Raw genomic sequence first — 24,222 nt, forward strand, 5'->3', positions numbered from 1 at the left:
AAAAAGAAGAAAAGAAATAACATCTTGTAAAACAATAATGAGAGACAATTATCACAATCATCAGGTTGGAAATTGTAAATATTTTATCAGCAACAAATTGGAAAAAGTCTAAATGTTCATCATAGGGTGGCTAAATAAACTCATGCTGTGGAATAATATACAGGCCGTAAAAAGAGTGAGATAGAGCTAGTTGTGCTAGTAGAGGTGTAATATTGAGTGGAAAAAGCAAGTAAAAATGGTGTATGTAGTGTAAATACAGTTTAATACCACTTATATCTTTAAAAGAACCACACAAACAACCCTATTTCATGCAGGCATACATATGTAAATGCACAGAGAGTCCAGAACAATAAACTCCCGCCTTGCTCTGGCAAAGGAATTTTAACATGTGATCTGGGAAGTATGTGTTACTTGTGTAAAATTATGTTTATATTATAGATAACTGAATAGGAGAGGGCAGTATCAAGAGAAATGGAAACTAAAATACACAAATAAGACTTGCAAAATAGATGAGATTTATATGGAAAATTATGATAACTCAGTTAAAGATCAGAAGTGAAAATCTGAATAGTTGGAAAAACTCCATGGTTCTCTAAGGGAAGACAATATTCCAAAGTTGCTGCTTTCTAAGTTATTGATAAATTGAATATAATTTTACTTAAAGTTTTGGTACAACTTTTGGGAGAAACTTGTCAAGTCTAGTTGTGCAAGAAGCAGTGGGAAAAAAATTGTTTTAAGTAATGAAGGGAGCTCATCATACCTGGTATCAAAACCCAGCTAAAAGCTCTGCTAATTAAAATGGCGGTTACTGACGCAGAGTAGACAGACCAATGAGCAAAGTCCTGGCAGCACATGTTTGTGCCTTATTTAGTTAATTCTAAGACTTTTTTTTTTTTTTTTCAAATTTTAATGTCTGACAACAGGGAACACTTTACAATTTTTGTGAACTATGATACATATCATGGTTTGACAGTATTTTTTCTCTTTCTTTGTGATATATAAAATACATGATGAGGCATCTTAAAATCTGTGATACCCCAGGTTCAGTAAAGTCAAGTGAGTGTGTCTGTGTGTGTATATATACACATTCACATATGTAATGAAATCAATCCCATGATATGAGACTCAACTCAAGCATCTCTCCAAGCTTACCAGTAGAATCTTATCTGCAGCCATGATGTTTGTCATTTTTTATCACTTTCTGACGGACTAACCATACAGTGAAAATCAATTGCATAAGAAAAGAAAAATATTAGAAAATATGCTGGATTTGATTCATGAAGTCTATGACAATGATTTTGGAAAAGTGCTGAAATCAACCATAAGCCATTAGCAAATAAGAATTTGGTTTTTCAAGCTAAATACCCAAGCAAGACTTTCTTTTTAGCATTTATGAAAATGTGGTCTTTGTTTCAGAAGAAAGACATCCTACATATAATACAGGTGGTATTTCAATAGAAAAGCATGTACTATTCAAAGAACTGTAGAGAGATAATGACTCTTTACTGAACAAAATAGTTCTTGGATTTCTGCCTCACAAACATAAATTCCAGATAGATTAAATATTTGAACATGAAAATAAATAAAAATTCCAGAAGAAATACAGGAAAATAGTTTTAGAGAGCCCAAAGCCTTAAAGCATGTTTCCTCAGTGGGGACAAAGATTGGTTCACGGGGGTGGGGAAACCTAACTGTTACAATGGTTTGTGGCCCTCCGGTGGGCCACAGTATACTTCAGCAGATGTGTAGTGTATCTGTGGTATTAACATTTCATGAGGGGGCGGCAATTAGGGAGAAAATGCCTATAAAGGATTCCTTCATGGGATGAATCATGAGAAAACAAGTCACGCTGCCATAGAGGAAAAGCGACAGATTTGACTATTTACATATTTTAAACTTCTCGATTATGAAAGGTAACATAAGTAAAAGTAAAAGGCAAGCGACAGCCTGGGGGAAAATAGTTTACAACTTCTATAATGGACCAGGAAATATAATCTGCTTCAGAGAAACAACAGAGATAGTGTTTCTTAGACTAACACCACTTCTCAGTTTGCTTGGTGGTGGTTAGATATGAATGCCCATCTGTATTTCAGAAGGAATTACACCCAACACCTTTTTGAGGCTTTTCTGTTGTTGATGTTTTAAACTCTCAGAGGTTGATGACCACCGGGTTGAAAAAATGATGTAGCATAGAAAAATACATTCTTTAGTTTTCATCTTTGTTTACCTGTTTTAGATTCTCTGAATGTACTGCATTTTTTTACTTTATCAGTTTTCCCTTTTAAAAATATGGGAGGGCATTATGTTTATAGCCAAACCTAAATTTTTTTATTCTAACAAGATGATTTGGGCTATTTTATAAGCTTTTATTTGAAACAATACAGAAATTCTCCTAGTGAAATATTTAGTAATTTTTAAATTAAATGTAAACATTGTTTTATGTTAATGGTATGAAATATTTAATATCCTAAATATTTCCATATAAATATGCTAAACTAAATATTAAAATTCTAAATGTTGATTTCTTGTATTTTTTATTACTCAATTATAAATGTGTCTCATAACTGTGGTTAAATGCAGCTATTTGGTCTGTCTGTGTGTATATTTTTATTTGCTTTCATCTGGCTTTTTTTATCAGCCTTCCAGTGGGGAGAAGATGGCCGTCCATTTCACTATCTCTTCTATACTGGCAAACAGTCATACTATTCATTAATGCATGTAAGTATATTGCATTTATGATAAATAATACGAGCTGTAAGCTACAAAACTAATTGTACTGGATACTGTTCTCAGCTTCAGAATTTACCTAGTATCTTATAATTGACAAAATAAGACTTTTAGAGGTAAGACAGTGTGTTGATGAAATGATTTATATTAATTCCTTTTGCTAAAGGTAAATTTTATAGAATTTATATCAGAATGGTTTGTCTTTAAAATGCTTTTACTTAGAAGTTGAAATCATGTTCCAAGATAGATGTTCAACTCAATTATAGTGTGTGCATGTGCTTCCAGGGTAAAGAAGGAGGAGGCCAAGTGTATGATGCTGTCAGGGGCTGTGAGGCATTTGCCTTGAAAAAGAATCAAATGGTTATTTCTCTTTTTTTTTTTGTATAATTTATGTATAATTTATGTATAATTTTTGCCTTTCATAGGTTAATGCAGTGTATGAGCCTAGAATTTGGGCCCCAAAACAACCTAAGAAATGATTTTATTACAGTTTGACTTCCAACTACATTTAGTATGCTGTGAACAATTTTTGTTTTGTTTTCAGAGCTATAAGTGTCTGATAGTGTGCAAATTTGGAAGAGCTCCCCAGAATTGCTATGGAAAAAAAGGCTGGATGCCAATATTCTGTTTTTATTTTTAGAAGATGATATCAAGTTCTATTTTACTCATTATATGATTTTTTAAAGTTTCAAAAATATTTATTGGGCTTCCCCCATCTACAGTCAGATTGCAGTGGCTTGAATCAGTGCACACATTTACTCTGCTTTTTAGAATTATCTGCTGTTTATTTGTGCTCCACAAACCCAAAGGACAAAATTCCCACTTGTCAGGTACATTTATTTCTTGGGAAAAAAAAAGAAAACCTTCTTTTCGCTTTTTGTTGACCTTGGGCAAATGAGCTTCTTGCCCTGGCAGAAATGAAATGAATGATAAATGTAGAGTGTGTCTTTGCTGAGTAATGGAGCTGCGGCTCCGGCTCTGTAGAGGTTCTCTCCCGCACAGCCTGAGGCTGCCCGGGGACCCCTGCTGTTCATTTAAATAGGTATGTCAAATCTGCCTCCAAACGCCGCCGGTTTGATCTGTGGTAATATTTGTGAAGGTTCCATATGGACTTGAGCCCCCTGCAGTGCTAAGAAATAATGTACAACGCTTCATGGTGCAGACGCAAATTTTCTCTGAAAAGGGATGCAGTGCTGCGTTTTAGCTGTCGGAGGGGATGATGGAGCTGACGCGCTAGGCCTGTCAACTTGTTACACGGATGGGTTGCACGCAGCGAAGCTGTGGAAAATCTGTGCCTTTTAACTTTTCTACTTAATCACGGTTGTAGCATTGCCTTTAGACTGTATGCTACATTAATTCTCTTCCTGCCTTCTGCCTTTCATCCCAAGTTTCACGGAAAAAAGTAAAGCATGCAGGTCTTGTAGAGGAGCCTTATCAAACAGCTGTCATCTGACATGCCATTTGCATTTGTTTTGGCTGAAACTGAGCAACCCAAGGGCAAGATATTTTGTTACATTCCATCATAATGAGGAAATTACACATCCTATAAGAGACCTAACTTTTTTTTTAAGTTTGTTTTTATGTTTCAAAAGGTATTGTTCAAGAAACTGATCAGTTTCTAAGTGGATGAAATGTTACCATACTCTCTGACTAAAATGTCAAATGATATCTGATTAACAAACATTCTTTGTTTTTGAGTCATTTAAGTTTTGTTATGTATCGATTTTGAGTAATTTAAGTTTTGTTATGTATCGATAGAAGAGTCCTTTGGGCTTTTATATTTTAGTTCAATGCAGTAATTTCTAAATGTACGCCTTATGCATACATTTCAGCATTATGTATAGCAGGTGTCATTAATTACAGCCGCAGTCACACCAGCCTAGTTTCCCAGATAACGCATATCATGATCATATGCAGGAGATACTGAGACTTTGAAATAGTGACTAAATGTTCATCATTCACCCTACAGAAGTGTTTTTGTAGTGGCCAGGCATTGCCTAGAAAGTCCACCTATAACACTTGGAGCCATCTCGCCTGTTTGCACTCTCTTTGTTCTGCCTGGTCTTGGTGGTGGGGGGAGCCGTCCCCTTCCCACTGTGAGTGATCACAGGATGGCTGTCCCCACTGCGGCACTGGAGGTCGCCCCTGAAGACTGTGGCAAGCTTTAAAGAGTTGGAAATGAATCCTTGTTGCTACCATTTATTTTTGTTGATATAATTTTTTCCCCATGTGGCAGGGTAACAGACACTAAGTCAAACTGTTTTTCCCACGTCGTTGCCCAACTGTAATTGTATGAGGCCCGGATGCCATTGCCCAGGAGTTGTGACAGGAAAACACATCTAGCGCCTGTGTGCAGTTGTGTGAGGAGACCCTTCTGATGCCGATTAACCTTCTTATCCTCTGTAAAGATGACAGATCTTTTTAGTATTTGGTGACTGTTTGCATAGGAAGCATATATATTACGTTATAGCAATTAATAAAAGATGGCCCTGATGCACCTTGCAGTTAAGATCTGTGTATGATGCTTTAGTGAATCCTGTTACCAGTTGACCTATATTTAGTCCATCCACTTTCTGTGGAGAAATGGGGAGGTTTTTGAGGAAAAATGGCCATGAAATATAAGGTACAGTTTATTGTTCCTGCCCAGAAATGAACCGTGATAGGAAAGTATAAAGTGAAGGGGGATTTGCTGATCCGTGATGTTCTCACATTTTGGAAATGTGCCGCACTCCACAGGTTCACTTGCAGAGCACTTGGGGCTCCCATTTTCCTATGGATATAATGATCCACATGTCTTCAGGTTCCTGGGAAAGTCGATTAAAAACTCATTTATTTTACACTAATAAAATGTATGTATATAATGAAAAAAGTATAAAACCATAGTAACAAATAATTTCTTAATAAAAAGTAATTTAAGTAAGAAAAAATAAGAAACTTCTTGAGTTTCTCAAAGCATCATTGAGTACCATGAAGGGATCCCCTGCATGGTGGCACTGGCTTGGCTGGCTTTTTCACCAAAAATGGATGGCTTCTCATTTCCTTAATAGCCATTTAACCAGTAGAACTTGTTTGCTTTTCAGACATGATTTAGGGCTTTAGGTTTCAAGAAAGAGAGAAAGAATAAAGTTTCCTGAAACAATTGAGCAAAGGTGTGAAGGAGAGGGAAGAATGTTAAAGAGGATATAAATGTCTGTGTAAAAAATAAAATGCTATACAGCAAGATAACCGAGTTGTGACTAGCCTAGGTATAGACTGCGGGAAGTGGAGAAAGGACTAGGCCAGAGAGTGGGCTGCCCTTTGGGTCCAAGGCTGTAAACCCCACCAGGGTTACCCCCTTTCCCGCAGCAGCTTGGGCCTGTCCAGGACAACCAAGCTGGTGGCAAAGGGAACGGTGGGCTGCAGCCTTGGTGTTCATGGTTCAGTTTGTGAAGGTCCTTTAATTTTAAGAAAAAAACATTTACCAATACATATGTTTCTGAAAAAAAATCAAAATTCACTAACTAAAAGTAAGTTGAAAATCCTTTAAAACTCATAATGGGAGGGGATTATTTGACGTTGAAGTGGTAACCCTTTTGTAAAACATGGCTCATTAAGTCAAGGCATGTCTGTAACACAGCTCTTCCCAAAGTGCTTTCTGCAGAATACAGACTGTGAAACCTTCTTCAAGAAAGAGGCTCTGCAGTGGTGTTAGTTTAGGAATGTTACATAGTGTGTACTGGGGAACTCTAATAAGGAGACACTTAGTAGGATCAAAGCTCTGTGAAGTCCTTAAGAAACATGTTGCTTTAACACTCCGCTGCTCAAACCGAGTGGGCTGTAGAACACTTCCTACTCCAAACCCCTTTTAATGTCCCATGAAACCAGTGCTTGGGGAGGACCATAGTACAGAATATTGAAAACTCTATACATTGTCATTGTAGGCATTACTCACCTTAGATAAATACATTTTCTCAAAAGAGAGGTTAATAAAGTCCCAGTTTTAAGACTGATACCAGCCCCAATACCTTAAGCATTTATTGAAGTTTTACAAAAGCTCCCCTCATCCCAGTCTTTAAGAAAAGGAAGGTATGCAACTCTAAACACTGCACTAGGAATTTAGCATTGTGTAGAAACTTCATTTATGTTTTAGAACCAGTTTTACAGTAAACAATTGAGTATTTTCAAAGTATTTCTTTAAACTGAAGGAGTTACATGGCCACAGATGAAATTTATACCAAAAAAAAAAAAAATGTAAAATGAAGGGATAAGTAGTAAAGTTTAAAATGTGAGAGAAAACCAGGTAATTCTAATCCTTATAACGTATGTGTAAACAGGGTTCATTTGCCTTGTGAAGGAAGCTCCTGGTGTATTTGGAGAATCTCCAGTTCATTTGAAAGGACTTCAGTAACCTACTCAGTTCTTAAAGCCTGGAACAGCAGCCCCAGAAGTGTGCTGCTTCATTATGTGAAGATTCCAGACTCTTAGCAGAAGTCCTGGGGACTGAGTATCACAGAATTCTTACTTAGTTCAGATGTGTCTAGATCCTCTTTGTGACCTTGCAGAGAATATTTAAAACTCTTGGATGTAGTGCTGTCTTTTAAAAATTAAGATAGTGACCCTTCTCGCAGTGAGGTATCGTGAAATAACTACAACTATGTAAAGTGCTTATTTTAAAAAAGCTACAAACTGGTGCTAAAATATATTTGCATGCTGTTTTAAGACTTTCCTTGACAGCAGGAGTTAATTCAGTAATTAATTCAGCAGTCGAAATTGCTGTTCTAGAGGTATCTTTAATGTATATTTTCCTCCCATATGAATAATTACCATTGTATATCTGGTATGCTCCAAGTGTACCAATTAAGAAAATTAATTTTTTAGAAAAGGATTCAACATGTTATTGTCTCTATGTTGTCTTTAATTAGATTACCTCTTTGTAATGGTATAATTACTATAATATATAATGGGGCTTTAATTTGCATAGTAAAAATATGTGCTGTCTGAGTTACAAGACCTTTCAGGTCATCACTCCTGGGTGCGGACTTCCCCAGAGTCCTTTTTCATGTGTTCCATCTTGAGATGATTTTCTTTGTATGTTGAATGGCATTTACATGATGTACAATCTATATAGTATGTCGTATTGTATTCACAAAGTAATAGCAAGAGTCTATAACATAAGTTTATCACTTGGAACTTGAGATATATAGCGTAAACCTCTTAGTTAATGATAAGTGGATTATATTTATATTTGTTTGATTTGATTTTGTATATGCCAGTGGCCAAAAAATTGAGGAGATAATTTAAGAAGTTGATTTTCTGTGATTTCTTTAACAAACACAAATTTTAAGTCAGTTACTTTACTGTTACCCTACTAATATCTAAGATAATTACTATCAGTTACTATTTATGTTGTGTACCAAAATACAATAGACTTTTTCTATATCACCTCCCCATGAAATGTTACTTGTTTACACTTCCTAAAATTGGAATTTCCACATGATTAATAGAACCAAAACAGATTTCAGAAGGATACTAAAAATCATAGTGCTCATACTCTCAGAAGGGTCTAGTTTAAGCATTTCTTTTCTGCAACCTGAGCATCTGGTATTTTCAAATTAGGCACCTTCTAAATTTGACTCATACATTATGGAAATCTGATGACACGAGGGGTGGATAGGCTTGCTTTGATTTTATGAAATATTAATCATAGCTGTGATTAATGATTCAGCATTTCACATCTGGTTTATTCCTGTCATATTTGAAAATTACACTGTTAGATACAGTATATAAACTTAGTGTAGGTGGGTCATACTAATTCTCTAGTGTCCCTTAAAAATTAAGTGGAAACTTAACAATATACCAGAAGCTACCAGTGGTAATCTGTGATGTTGACAGTTCTTGGCATATTTTATACCCTTAAGGATTTTTTTGATGTAAATTAGCACACATCTCTTCAGGGAGTTGAAGCTATAGAATCTACTTTCCAGAGAACTGTTGTCTCTAACCAAGATAGAATCTTAGAGTGGTTTTATTATGCAAAAGAGAAGAATAAATGGAAATGATGCACCAGTAAAATTGTTTATTTGACTCTTGAAAGCCATACCTCACCCCCGCTATCATTCTTGACCATTACTATAGGTCAGGCACTGTGCTAAGTACGTACTTTACATATATTTTCCTATTTAAAGAAGTGTATGGAGTGGCTTAATGGGCATTATGTGATTTGATGGGTTACAATCATCAAATTGTAAGCATTTGCCACAAATGAATCGAATTCATCGTGTTTGAAATCTGACGTGTCCTTTTCATGGGTTGTTTTCTCCTCTTCCACATTTTTTTCTGATTGTTTTACTTGTACCGTTTATAAATTATCATGGATCTCAGTACAACAGGAGGAAATGGCATCATGGAAGAATAAGAAAAATAAGGACTGAGAGTAAAAATTGCTCAAAAGTCATTGGGAAATGACAGCCTATACTTTGACTTAAAACTTACATACAAGATAGGTTGATTGTTGTTATTTTAGTTGCCTTAATAATTTCAGAAAATTAAGTAAACCCTTGTAAGTGGAGAAGGATAGTAAATTATTCAGCAATTTACTACTATTGCTGGCATTCTTGTAAGTTCATATATTCTTCGCTAGTTTGAGAGATAGACTTGCACTCTCCGAATCTCAGGACTCTGGACCCGGCAGCTGAGAGCTGTTTTTTAATTGTCAGATACATTCCTCTGCTGCTGCAGGTGATGGATATGTACTTGGAATGTAGTTTCCTTACCAGAGCACCCCTATGGAGCCACAGTCTGCCTGTGGTCCAGCCTGCTGACAGGCTGTGCTGGGTGCACAGTGGCATGCTGTTTGCCTGTGTCTGTCCATTTCATATAAGTGGGGAGCATTCATTTTTTTTGGTGAGGGGAGTTATTTGTTCAGATCATTTGAGAATTGCTTCTAGAAACAGAGGTGCATTGAAATTTTTCTTATATGCTATCCATTTGAAGTCCCAACTCAGTATTTTAGCCTTTAAAAGTGAGTTAAAAGTACCCTAACCACAGTCAACAAGGCTTACCAATTCTTGGGAGATAAATTGTAAACTTTTACTTTCAGTTGAGTAACAGGGATATCTATATGTGGATATATACCCCTGTTTTTCTATATGTGGATGGTTTGTGGTTTTGCTTTAGGGTGGACAGTTGGCTTTTGTTTGTTTTTTGATTGTCAGATACATTCCTCTGCTGCTGCAGGTGATGGATATGTACTTGGGATGTAGTTGTAGGGACAGTTCCACTTAATATGAATACTAGGATTAAATTAACTTCATTTGTCCCTTTGCTATTGTGTTGAACTAGATTCTCTGTAGTTCTTAGAGTACATTTCTAGCCAGTCTAGGCTTGGATGCTGCTGCTGCTGCTGATGATCTAGGGACTGCACTTTTAGAATTGCTGAGCTGGAGTGATGGATTTACGTTCAGTTTGAGATATTTGTGTCTACTGGTAATGTCTAGCTCACCACCAGTTTTGTAGCTTCTAGTGCTGTTTCTTCTTTTTCTCTCTGCTTCTTTTTTCTTTTCTCTTCTAAACTATCAATTCTACTACCCTTAATGAAAAACAAAGCAAAAAACACTTACATGAATCTCCCCAGCCAAAAGGAATGAACTTTTACATCCTTATTCACTGAGGAGTCCTACCCGTTGAGTATTATATCGGCTTTTCTCATCTATGTTACAAAAATTCAAAGGCTCAGTCTGTACTTCATCCCTCCCTTCCTCCCTGCCTTTTTTCCTTCCTTCCTTCCTTCCTTTGATTCCTGAAAACAGGTTGCAGAGTGAAGACCATGCTAAAATGCAAGCACTGGCAAATGTGATGACAGTGGCAAAGGGACGTTTCTCCTACACTTAGATAAAACTTTATCAGCAACATTATGAGGTAATATGGCAGTCTAATCAGAGCCCACAAGAAGTTGCCCCTGAAAACTTGAAATTATTAAGACTGTTTGAGATATGGATTGACACATCTCTGTCAGTAACAAGGTGTATCTTCTGAGATTTGCTGATACTAGGAAGTATCATGATTAGCAAAAAAAAAAAAAAGTAAATTTATGTCATCTCTAGCTCATTCTTTTGAAATGCCTGTCTGCTCATTGGGTATTAGTATGGTAGGTTATGTGTAAATTATAAATGAATAAATACAAATGTATTGAGTGTTAGTCTCAAAAAGTTAAGTTTGCTCAGGCAAAAGCTGTACTATTTTGCTTGTTGTAAACTCATTGCCTAGAAAATATATTTCATTGGTGATCCTTATTGCTGGATTGTTGCTTATTGCAAGTTTTAACAAAATGGCAAACTTCTACTTCCATTGTAATTTAACAAGTGACATGCATTCACAGATTTTGTTAGGAAGTAAATTAATAGGAAGAAATCAAATAAAAAATATAATAGCTCTTTTTAAGATAAAAACTATATGATAAGGACTTCAATATTATTTAAATATTAAATAAGTAGTAAGTTGTATTAAATAATACATAAGTATCTATAAATACCATATATTTTACTGGATAATTCTCTAAGTTTAAAGTGCACATTGCCATATAAATTACGATTTTTTCTGAAAGAAAAGGAAAATAGTTTAAGGTTTTTGGTTTTTTTTAACCAACCTCACTGAAGTAGAGTTGTAAAATTTTTATAGAGTTATTTTAAAATCAGCTAAAGTTAAGTGTGCTGTGATGTATGACACTAAATTCTCATTGAAATTACTCTATCATCCTTTAGTTTAAATGAGAAATAGTGTTATTAAAAGCATTTTCAGTTTTATTTACTCTGCAGCTTGATTCTCTGAGGAGGAGGACACCTTAGGAAATACTTACAGGAGAAAACTATAAAATATATCAGAAGTTATAATGTACCATTGCTCTTATTTTTAGCATGTACTGTATATTTTGTTTGCCATAGGATGTATATGGAATGTTACTCAATTTAGAAAAACATCAAAGTCACTTGCAAGCCAAAAGTCTGCTTCCAAAAAAAACTGTAATCAGGTAAGCTCTTTTCTTGCATTAAAATATAAGTAAAATTTGAACTAAAAACATGCCACTCATTGGTATTTTTTTAGACACACCTGAAGCCTAAAATTTGTTCAGTATTTCAGCATTAAGCATTAAGGTTAGGGTTCAAAATAATAGGTAGTTTTTGTTTAGGAGGAAGCATGAATTGAAGTTATTTTTATGTTATTTTATCCCAGATTTATATATGATAGGATATTTAACTACTATACCTGGATATGATGTCCTCAGAATTTTTATGTATATAGCTGCACATTTATTTAGCATTTGCATGCTTTAATTTTTTACATTTTATTTTTATATTTTGGTATTTCAAGGTTTCTGCTTCCATTTGGCAGACAGCGATAGATCAGATCCATCAAACTGATCAGCCAGTGTTAAATTTTGGCCTATCTATTCAAGATTTCTTCCATAAAGGAAGAACACCTTGTTTAAGTTAAGTTAAATGCACTCCTGTCCCTTTAGTTGGACTTGCTACCACATTAGTCTATTGACAGGTTAACGTTGTATCTATAACATCTTCTTTGAAGTAAGTTATACAGGCACAATTTTAATCTTTAAGAAATCTGGTGGGCTTTTAATACCAAATGAGTTCCATAGTAGCATATTTAACTCTTAAAACATTTGCTAGAGTAGATACCTTTTCTAAAGTAGATTGAGGAAATGGAATGTAGGTCAAAAATAGCTTAGTTGGGTAAAATTACTGCTATATAATATAAAAACTGATTTTCAAATCATAAAATTGCTACTATATGTGGGATCTTTTGTGATATAACTAATTGCATGGCTAATTAAAAATAGAATATATCTGATATTTTAACAGAGACATGATTGGCAGCAGATGGCTGATTAAGGAGGAACTAGAAGAAATGTTAGTGGAAAAACTGTCAGATCAAGATGTGAGTAATTAATCTTTTTAATTTAAGGGGACCTGTGCAATAAGAATGCAAACAATTGCTGTATTTAGGATCCTAATAGTAATGTTCCTCAGAGGCAGGTGTTCCTATGATGACCTTTCTTTCTTTAAAAACAAAACAAAAAAACAAAACACATTCATCATTGATTTCTGCCTTGGGAGGACCTTATCTGTGGTCAGGGAGGTGACTTGTCAAGTCTCCAGGTCCTCCTCTTGTAAGTGCCCTCATGTCCTGTGCCAGTTGTTTTAGGGAAGCACGGCAGATGTTGTTTCATCTCCTTACGTAAGGCCAGTAGCTAATTTTACAAGCTGTTGATAAGTGTAAGGAGTCATTATAGGTTAAGTAGAAAAGGGATGCAGCACATGGTTACCTTCATGCAATTTACTGCTTACCTTGTGTGCCATATCTGTAAGGTCAGTGGTTTTTATCTTGGGATCTGCAAACCACCTCTGTCGGAATCCCTTGAAATGCTGGTTACAAACTACAGTGTCCTAAGCCTCACCCTAGATCTAGCTCAGAATCTCTAGGGAGTTACCCAGGAATCTTTTTAACAAACTTTCCAGGTGAATCTTAAACCCTATAAAGTTTGTGACCCCCTGCTTTAGGTCTTAATTGCATTCTTATTTTGTTAAATGTTCTAATATGTCAACATTTTCACAGGACAGTTGATGTCTTAAACATTTTGATGTTCCAAATTTATTATTTTCTGGAAGATTGGGGTGTAGATAAATTTCACAAACTTTTCCAAGATGGAGTTTTTCTTTGATGGCGGTGGCTAACATTGTTAGTACTTTGCCACCATATATAGATTTTAAGTCATGTACTTGAATTGTTCTTTTTCTCATTTAATGTATTATAGAAATTAATGATTTGGAAAAGTTGCAGTTTGCTTAAACAAAGTGTCAGACAATTGGTTAGTGGTAGATCCAGAGTTAATTTCTAATATCCTAACTGCCAAGTACTGCTCTACTTGAATCTAACTGAAAAATCTCTCTGCTTCTTCACTGAACAAGTAATTTCATTATTTCCTCTGTTTCTGGCTGCTTTGATTTTTTTTTTAATAACTCAGGTATTTTTTCTGCTTTGTAATATCCCACGGACTTTAATACAGGTGTACAACTATGAAAACAAAAGAAACAAGTTACATATGATACTTTATACTTTGGGGTACTGGATATCAGAAGAAATCCTAATGTTTATGGCTGGTATCAAGATGAGGGATGTGGAGGTGGTCAGTGACTTCTTAACCTAGTTCAGAAGCAAGGCTGAGTGCACCCATAGTGCCCCTTTGTAGGTGCAGAAGTAGTCATTGAGAGTCTGTGAGATGGAATCAAGAGAGTAGCTGAGCACAGAACGCCCAGGCCAGTGACTGGAGAGGAGCGTGGAGCTCTGTCCACCCAATATCCTAGGTAGCTGAGTGTTTCACCCTTACTAGAAGAGTGCCTTCTCTTTTATTACATCATAGGAAGCTGTAGTCAAAGTAGTTCTTTTAATATTAATCTTACTGGTGAGATTTTTAAAAATTTCAAACTATTAATGGCAGATTTTTACAATAAAGGCAATAGTGACAAAGATGAGTATGATGTTTAAGGCCGACAAAAAACATAAATAAGGTTATAAAAAACTGAGTTTCACAATCCATATTAACTAAGAATCTCAAGCATTAGTTGTTTCCTTCTCCATAAACACTTTAGAGTGATTATTCTGGCTTCTAATTTTAAGGGGTTAATTCCAAGTTGTTTACTTTCTAATCACATGTTCAAGAACTATTAAAAAAAATGCACAGAGGAGCAAGGATAATTTATTTCAAGAGGTTGCCCTTTAAGTCAAGTATCTCTTGAATTTTTAAATAGCTTGATTGTTAGGTTTTAAAGGAAATCATAAACATTAAAGTAACACAGCTTGAACAGCCAAAGATATATTTGCCAAATGTATTATGAAATATAATTTAAGAGGTACATTTTCTCAAAATCAAACTCTTTCCATATTACTATACATAACTTACTTGAAATTATTTATAAAGCTCCTCTTGATACAGTTCTAATAAAAGAGTGGAAATTACACTTGAAGATCATCTAAATACTTTTTGAAAGTGAATTTAAATCTCAATTTCATAATCATAATACAGAGAAATTGATTTTTCTTTGAATGATAAATCTCTTTGTTTCTTGAAAGAAAAGATTTGGCACTAAAGATACGCAGGAAAAGTGATGCATCTGCATGCTGTTTTAAAAGCAGCGTGAAGATGCAGAAGTGTCATCCTGTCAAAATTCATCAGGAAAAGCAACATTGGAAAGATCAAGTATGCAAAAATAGAAAAAATTTAGCAAATGCAATTACACTTGCACCTTCTAATGAATTTTTATTGTCTGCAGTATATGAAGTTCATTCGGCTGCTAGAAAAGTTATTGACATTGCAGTGTGGTGCTGCTGAGGAAGAATTTGTGCAGAGGTTTCGAAGAAGTGTAACTCTTGAATCAAAAAAACAGCTGATTGAACCTGTACAGTATGATGAGCAAGGAATGGCCTTCAGCAAAAGCGAAGGTAATGACATTCTGTGGAGAGAAAATAAATTCAGTAAAGGTTGAAAAACTACAATTATTTTTATTTGCTATTGCTCTCTGGTATCCATTAGATTTTTTTATTTGTTTATTTTTGCTACTGTTACTTTGGATTTCCTAATTTTTAAGATTCTGTTGAAGTTTTTCAAAACTGAACTGTATAATACCCTAAGAAAAAAATGTGGATGCATACCTATACAGTCATATTAACACTTTTTCTTTTCACACATTTATATTGTTAAATCTTTTAATTTTCACATTTTAAGCTGCTAGAATCGGTAAAATATTTATAATCAAGTTTTCTTTGCAAAAAATGAAAATGCTAAGTGAATCTGCGTATCAAATGCCAAAACTATGTAATGTGAAAACTTCACATCCTTAACTCACATTTTTCTTGTTCAGAGCCATTAGACGTAGTCCAACTTTTACGACTTGAACTATTAAAATATTTACAACTCTTAAAAGATTTCACATCATTGTCATTTTTAACTACTGTGGTGTTTTCAAAGAAATGTGACCTTTCCTGAGTATTTTTTTATTTCTACTGGTTATATTTCATCATACTATTTATATATTTTTAAAACTGATGTTGTTAGATATATTCTTACTGTTTATAAAAGAAGAATGCTATGTAAATTGGTTGTGGATTCTCGTAAGGGAAATGAATATAAATTACTTTGTTGGTTGTTCAAACTAATTTAAAATCATTGTAGTGTTTCTAAAAAGGAATTGAAGAACAAAATTACCCCACAGTGTGCTTTATTGCATCTGTTGTGGTGTAGTTTACCTGCTTTATTTTTGTTTGACTTGAAATAATAGTTATAGGACCTGCTTATGTACAGTGTTGTATATTATTTTGGGGAAACAAATTTTAATGTAGTTTTACCTGTCTCAAAGCGCAGGTCTTCAAGATATTTACTAATAGGAATTTTATATTTTTGAAGGTAAAAGAAAGACTGCAAAAGCAGAAGCAATTGTTTATAAACATGGAAGCGGAAGAATAAAAGTCAATGGAATTGATTACCAGCTTTACTTCCCGATCATACAGGACAGGTTCGTTTTGGGTTCTGATTTTTTGTTTTTAAAGGAAACATACTTTATAATACATCATGATCATTTAAGAAGGCTTGTGATCTTCTAATTCTGTTTATCTGAATGATTATTTCTCTTTACCAATGTAACATATCAAACTAGCTTATTGAAGCTATTTTTTAAAGCAGCTTCCAGATTTTTTAAAAAGCATCTCTAGAATTCCTCATTAATTGACTTTTCTTCCCCTTTTCATCAGATCCTACTGCAGTTTGAGTAGTCTTAGATGTAGCTTGTGTTCTGAAGTGCAGACTGTGCCCAAATGTGAGAAATTTTGATTTAGATTTCCACCTTCTAGTTTGGGGATGGGTGTGCACAAAACAAAACCACCACCACAACAACCAGCCTTGGCACTTAAAACTGACCTAACCCACTAGGCAAAGAAAAGTGCAAGTAATTTCTTGTGGCTTGTGTATGTTTTTCTGATCATAAGTATTAGAAAAATTCTGCTTTATCATTTTGGATTTTTTCCTATTCAGAGGAATGTGATTATATATATTGAGCAAGCAAAGAAACCTAGCATTTATGGGTTAAAATAAGAACTCATCAGGCTTTGCTTAGTTCTGGGTGCTAAATATGGCAGTTTTAATTTTTAAACTTTGTATCCTATGGAGAAATAGACATTAATCATAAATAGATACTACAGCTCTTCTAATCTAAATATACTCATCTCAGAACTCTCTCTGACTTGCTATATAAAGGCCTCTTCTTGATATGGTTATTATTTTCCCAGTAGTTACTGTCATTATCCACGAGTAACAGAAGTTTGGTGTGATTAGTTCCTCCTTTCCTAATCCTTCTCCTGTTTCCTGCATGTGTTACAGTATTTAAGGTCAAAAGGGCTAAAGCTCTTTTGATACCAATGCTGATATAGGCAAAAGAGGACCCTCCTAATACAGTGTAAGCTTCTGAACACAATAATTACTTTAGGAAATGTATGTTTATTTTATTTGTGTGTGCCTGTGCCAACAAGCAGTGCATTCTTAACTCCATTTAAGATGAATTAGTTCTGCTATTATCCTCACAGGGCAGGGAATGGAAGAAGCTTTTATTTCCCTTAGGAAAAGCCAGAGAGAAACCCATACCCCAGGGTCTGATAACTTCAACACTGGGAACTATAGGAGGAGTGTCCTTTAACCAATAACCTGTCTGTGGATTTGTATTCAGACATAACTCCTGATGATTTAACAGCAAGTCTCAATTCTGGCTTGATCTCATAATGAAATTACATCCTTAGATCTTATTCTTTGATTTGAATTCAGTAGCTATTTACTAAGGATCATCTATGTCTCCAGTCTTGTTCTGGGCATTGTGAAGATATCAGAGATACTTAAGATATGATTCCTATTGGCGAGAAACTTCCTACATGGTTGGGAAGCCTAAGGCTAGTCTTGGTGGGAATGGGCACCTACAGCTATTTTAAAGTAGTTGTAAGGATTTGGGGCAGCCACTTCAGGAACTTACAAATCAGCAGTGAGGTGACCATTGACTAATAGGAAGACTAACCAACCCAGAATCAGGGATCTTGATCGGAATTCTGTCATCACCTAACACACAGTTAAGTGGGTTAGCCACGTAAGTGAAGTTACAAAGGAGGCTTCTGGACAGCCATTTGTTTGGGAGCTTAAACACTTCCCTGGCTTAATTTTTAAAATTTTATGATTCTTTAACAAATGCTTATATAAATAAAGATAAATAAAGAGACTTCAATTAAAATCTAGAAAAATAGATTTCATAATGTAATTACTAGATATATAACTGAGTCATGGAGCCAGATGGTCGAGGTAAATGCAATAGTGGAATTAGATTTTCAGTCTGTACATTTCTTTTCTTTTTTTTTTTTTTTCGCTCTTGTTGCCCAGGCTGGAGTGCAGTGGTGCCATCTTGGCTCACCACAACCTCCGCCTCCTGAGTTCAAGCAATTCTCCTGCCTCAGCCTCCTGAGTAGCTGGGATTACAGGTATGCACCACCATGCCTGGCTAGTTTTGTATTTTTAGTAGAGACGGCGTTTCTCCATGTTGGTCAGACTGGTCTCAAACTCCCGACCTCAGGTGATCTGCCCGCCTCGGCCTCCCAAAATGCTGGGATTACAGGCATGAGCCACTGTGCCCAGCCTAAATTTTCTTTTATATTTACTATTTTTTTTTTTAAGAGACAAGGTCTCTTTATGTCACCCAGGCTGGACTCAAACTCCTGGACCCAGACTGGACTCAAGCTGCTGGGCTCAAGCACTCCTCCCACCTCAGCCTCCTGAGTAGCTTGTACTGCAGGTGCTCAGCTTAAATTTTCTTTAGTTATCATAGTATATTAATAGCTACTGCTTATAATACTGTTTTTATAACATGGCTACTTTTTATTTGGTTTCTTGGAAGCATTTGTTCAAAAAGACAGTATAGATTTATGAATTTTTTGTTGTTGTAGAAGTTATGTCATCCCTATGTCGTATTGTTATAAATTCCAATTTGCTATGGCTTTTGAAAGTCATCTTTTGCCCATCTGCTTGTGATTATTTTACTAGTGTGGTATGAAGAATAGCACTTGAATGTCCTGTCCATACCTGTCTCTCAGCTTAACTGTGTTATATAAACTTTATTTTGGGTCTAGACACTACAGCATCAAAGAAAGCAAATGCAATATAAGTGAGCTTTTCTGCATAAAAGTGTAGCAAGATATTAAGGCAAAATAGCAAAATCAAAGTGCTTGACAAAGGTAATGGTGAACATCTTACCTGGCGTGAAAATGATATTCAACAAATACTTATTCAGTTGAGCAGGAGAAAGTCCAGGGCCGTGTTTTGTCTGTGGTGCCTGCCCCAGGATCTTGTGGTCCCTGACTGACCCTGAAAGAGCAGGCCTGACAGGGGTTGTGTAGAATGTCACCTGGCCCCAGGAAGGTAGCAGGACCCTACGATTTAGAGAACTGTAAGAATAAGGGAAGTGCAAGGTCGAAAATAGTTTTAGAAACTTTAAAAACTAACCATATCAAGATGAGCATTATACATTATACAGATACATGTATAGTAGACTTTATTTAGTGAATCCAAATGACATGTGGTAATTGTTTGGGAAGGCCTATTGATTTTATATCTGATCATTCAATCCAGAGACATTAAATTCAGTTGATTAATGGAGTTCCCCAACTGTAAGACTTCTTTACGAGGTTATTTTCAAGCTTTGAAAAGATCTTCTGAGATAAAGGGGATCAGCAAACAGTAAGAGTGTATTGCTATACCCAAGAAAAAGAAATAAATCTTAATCTCTCAGCAAATCATTCGAAATGTCAGAAATGTTAGTGTTTCTATAGCTTAGTAAAATGGATTGATTGAGAAGTATGAAAAGTATAGCAGTGGCATGCAGAATATTGTTTTTATGAATATTCAGAATTTCAGTTGTTTACATTATTATGTATCTTTATAGTAAATGTAACCACATTTACTTGTGCTGTGCTTTAGAGAACAGCTGATGTTCCCTTTCCACTTTGTTGACCGGCTGGGAAAGCACGATGTGACCTGCACAGTCTCAGGGGGCGGGAGGTCGGCGCAGGCTGGAGCAATACGATTGGCAATGGCAAAAGCCTTGTGCAGCTTTGTCACCGAGGACGAGGTCGAGTGGATGAGACAAGGTATGAGTCTAGGTGGGACGGGCATGGTGGCCCAATACTGGCTATACATGTTCATCTGCTTCTTGTCCTAGTGCCTGAAGTTCGTGAGAAAATACATAGTTACGTGTGTACTATTTCACTTCGCTATCTTCTTTCTTGCTACAGAACCATAACAGTATTTCTCAGGTTTGATTTCTACAAGGTGAGCTTGAATTAGAAAAAGGGGAGCACTCCCCACACTGATTATTTGAGCCCTGCTAAAATGTTCAGTTCCAAGGTCAGGGAAAAGTTAATTTTGGCCTTAATGTATAACCTTTTGTCCAGCTTAACAAAGTGCTTAGCTTAGTTATATTTAAGAGACAAATTGCTTGTTTTTGTTTTATCATAGAAATGTGTGGGGTTTTTGTTTTTGTTTTTTAAACAGTCTCTCTCTGTCAGCCAGGCTGGAGTGCAGTGGTATTATCATAGCTAACTGCAGCCTTAAACTTCTGGGCTCGAGCAATCCTCCTGCCTCGGCCTCCCAGGTAGTTAGGACTACGATGTATACTCCCAAACCCGGATAATTTTTGTATATTTTGTAGAGACTGCATTTTGCTATGTTGCCCAGGCTGTTCTCGAACTCCTGGCCTCAAACAATCCTGCCTTGGCCTCCCAAAGCACTGACATTAGGTAGCATGAGCTACCACACCTGGCCTGTCATAGAAATTTGTAGTAATTGTTTGGTTAATGATAAAGTTCTTTGGGTATTTTGTTTTTGTAAGTTATTGGAGGTTTCCATTTTTTCCCATTGTGGTGTTTGAATTTTCTTTTACCCTACTCTGTGTAACCCTATTACCTGGGCATGAATACAAGAGTCCCTGTGTAATGTGAAAAAGGGTGGGCAGTTGATTCTTTCCTTAGGGTACTGCTTTAGCAGTTAAAATAAATCGGGGAAGTTTGAGCTGAAGACTATCTTTGCACTGTTGATGAGAAGAGGAGAGCACCATGTGTGCTATCGGCCAGCTGCATGGTCCTGGGCAAGTCACTTAGCACCTAAGTCTATAAGCTCCTCCTCTGGGCAAGTAGGTTGGTCTCTGTGCACCAGACCTTCTAGTACAAGCCACTGGGGTTCAATTAAAAACACTACCTATGGCTTAGGCTACTTAATTGTTTAAGGCTCTTAAAAATCCATTTGCTTATAAGCAATTTGTCATCATATGGGATTCATATCTAGTCATTGAAGTAATTTGCTAGAACCTTAACAATTTGATTAGTTTGAGCTACTGTGCATATCTGAAAGTAATAAAGCATTCTTACTTACAGTTGAAACTAGAACTTAGGTCTTTGCTGTATTTTGTCAAATACTGCTGTTTTATTCCATGCATGTCCTTTAAGTACAAGCAAGTGTAAATGTTATGGGTATATAATAAACAAAGTTTTCCTTTGCTATGTGTACATTAAATGGTCCTTAATAAAATACCCAAGCCTTGTATACAGTAAGAGGAGTGCTAACGTTGGAAGAGTGAAAAAGACAAGGAAAAAGTATGGTCCATTTACATATTTATAAAAGCAATGTAAGAGCTTTCCCATCAGTGGTATTCTTGGAATCTATGGTCTTTACTAACTTACTATAGCCCCAGCCACTGCTGGGGCTCTTCCTTATGGGCCATAGCTAAGAGTAACCCCAGCAGTTGCCTAGAAACATAATCACTCCTGATGATTGGGAGAATGAAAGTTTCCCATTTAAACTGACTTTATTCTTCTAGAAGAAACTGCCTGTGCTGAGAATACAACTCTAAAACTTACTTTTTAGATTCTAAAACAAAAAAACAGGGAATATTATTATGGCATAAATGAAAATAATGAAAGTTTCCTTTTTTAAATGTTTGACAAGTCATATTTGTATGTATATGCATATTCATGTAAACTGTTAATAGATGGTATCTAAGTGCTTTCTCATACTTCACCTTTACAGTAAGTTTTTCTTCTCTGCCTCTTGTCTCCATTAAAACTCTGGCCTCTGCAATAGTAAGTGTGCAGGTTCAGTTCCCTTACAGTGAATAGTGACCGCCCACACAAGAGCAGCTTTATCTCACTTAGGTTGAGCAAGCTTAAAAACCAAAAGGGAGCCATGATTCTTATAATTTAAGGAAAGCAGGTTTAAATAATGTAACTTGTGTTTGTCTCAGAGGTTGGAAAAATATCCTGAAAGAGTGGAAGCAAACTGCCGTCATGAGGTTGATACTGGGCTGGTAAATTATTACTGGTCTGGTTGCTTTCCTCTAGTTTTTTTTTCTCAGACAACAGTACCTATAAATTTATGAACCTGCTTTTCTTCTTGGCAGCATGCATATTAATGGTTCCTAAAGGCTTCTCTTTTTATGCTGCAGCTGGACTACTTACTACTGATCCACGTGTGAGGGAACGGAAGAAGCCAGGCCAAGAGGGAGCCCGCAGAAAGTTTACGTGGAAGAAGCGCTAAGGGTTTGCTCCCAGGAAAGAAGAGGAAGAGCTATATATATGTGCCGGCATGTGGCAGACACACAGTAAATAATGGCTGACCAGCATGAGGGCAGTACTGTCAGAAATTTCTTTGAGCTGTGAGATGGAAGCTACTTTGTAAAGGTGACCTTTAAAAAATAAAAGGAAAATAAAGAATGTTAGTTTCATTCTGCCACTTTTTTTTTAAACTTTTTCAGAATATAGTTTTAAGAAGCATAATTCATAGAATCTGGCATATTAGACCTGAAAGGAATATTCAGCAAAATATAGTCAAGTTACCTCATTTTGCAGACAAGAAGGCTTAGCCCCCCAAATTAAGCAACCAGCCAGAGCCATACTGTTGGTACTTTTAATGCTAGAGCAAAACTCATTTCCCCTGATTGTTGCTTCCCCACTTGGCAATTGTCACCACATATTTTTCAAAATGAGAAGTGAGAGTGCTTGCTCAGAAGAATGAAGTAACTTCAGTTGGTCAGGAGCTCAGCAGAGCCAGGGAGCTGAGCTGCCAGGTGTGGGAGGTGCTGGTATACACAACAGCCAAGTGAAAGGCACAGTCGAGCCTGTCTGTGCTCACTTGCTGCAGGAATACGAGCAAGGCTGCAGCAAAGAAGGCACCCCTGCCCCCTATTTTGGATCAGTTTTGTTTTGGGGGTATTTAAAAATCTTTTTATTGTGTATATTTAAGGTATGCATCAGGATGTTTTGATATACATTTACAGAGTGAAGTGATTACTGCAGTCAAGCAAATTAGCATAGCTCTCATATAGTTTCCCATGTGTGGGTGTGTGGAAAGAGCATCTAAGGTCTCCTCTCATTTCCAGCATACAATACAGTATGATTCACTGTCGTCCTCATGTTGCACATTAGGTCTCTAGACTTACTCATCCTATGTAACTGCAGCTTCGTACCTTTTGACCTGCATCTCACCTTCCTCTACCCGCTACCCCCGGTGATTACATTCTACTCTGTGCTTCTATACATTTGACTTTTTAAGACCCCATAGCTAAGTGAGATCTTGCACTACTCATCTTTCTGTTCCTGGCTTACTTCATAGTATCCTCTAGGTTCATCCATGTTGTAGCAAATGGCAGGATCTCCTTTTTCAAGGTTGAATAGTATTCCATTGTGTTTATATATGCCACAGTTTCTTTATTGAAACAATTATGGATTCCATTTTGGATCAGCACAGATACAGAGAAAAGTGGCTTCAAGCTTGCCTTCCCCAGGAAGTCTCAGCTGAGGTGCCTGAGAGAGGATTTCCATGAAGGGAACAGATCCTTCTGAATGAAGGCACCCAGCCAGGAGTGCACATAGCTCTGGAAGAGCATGGGCTGCCGGGGAGGTGGGCTGAGTCCTTGACTACAGCCCCCAGAACCTGTCACACACTGGCTGTGCACAAGTCAGGTGTGGGGAGTGTAGCTTGCCCCCGTGAGGCTCACCAGGCAGTCTTTATGATTGACCATGGTTTGGCATGAAAGATCACACCATAGGTATTTGGCCAGGAGCTAGACTCCTCAGTCATAGCTAAGTGTTCAATTGAGTTTTGCTCTAGGATTTCTAAAGTACCTTAAAATGAAGAAGCTTTGGCAGTTTAACTCTAATGCAACTGTGCAGTAGGTTTTTGAGGGAGGAAAGGGGCAGTTGGTGACAGGGGTACTTTAAAATCCATTTTAGGCCAGGTGTGGTGGCTCACGCCTGTAATCCCAGCACTTTGGGAGGCTGAGGCAGGTGGATCACTTGAGGCCAGGAGTTTGAGACCAGCCTGGCCAACATGGTGAAACCCCATCTCTACCAAAAAAATACCAAAATTAGCCGGGT

At 36.4% G+C, this 24,222-nt stretch overlaps 1 protein-coding gene across 1 annotated transcript in view; it reads left to right on the forward strand.

The window, feature by feature from the left end:
• The window catches only part of MRPS9 (mitochondrial ribosomal protein S9), a 60,788-nt gene extending 38,217 nt beyond the window's left edge, over positions 1-22,571 (forward strand). Inside the window, exons 5-11 of the mRNA XM_054476606.2 lie at positions 2,639-2,718; positions 11,646-11,731; positions 12,579-12,654; positions 15,048-15,216; positions 16,178-16,286; positions 19,775-19,944; positions 22,293-22,571. Of these exons, the coding sequence (XP_054332581.1) occupies positions 2,639-2,718; positions 11,646-11,731; positions 12,579-12,654; positions 15,048-15,216; positions 16,178-16,286; positions 19,775-19,944; positions 22,293-22,384 (782 nt within the window). The 3' untranslated portion in view covers positions 22,385-22,571. The remainder of the gene's footprint in view (positions 1-2,638; positions 2,719-11,645; positions 11,732-12,578; positions 12,655-15,047; positions 15,217-16,177; positions 16,287-19,774; positions 19,945-22,292) is intronic.
• Positions 22,572-24,222: the final 1,651 nt, after the last annotated feature.

Source organism: Pongo pygmaeus, chromosome 12 (assembly GCF_028885625.2).
Source record: "Pongo pygmaeus isolate AG05252 chromosome 12, NHGRI_mPonPyg2-v2.0_pri, whole genome shotgun sequence".
NCBI lineage: Eukaryota > Metazoa > Chordata > Mammalia > Primates > Hominidae > Pongo > Pongo pygmaeus.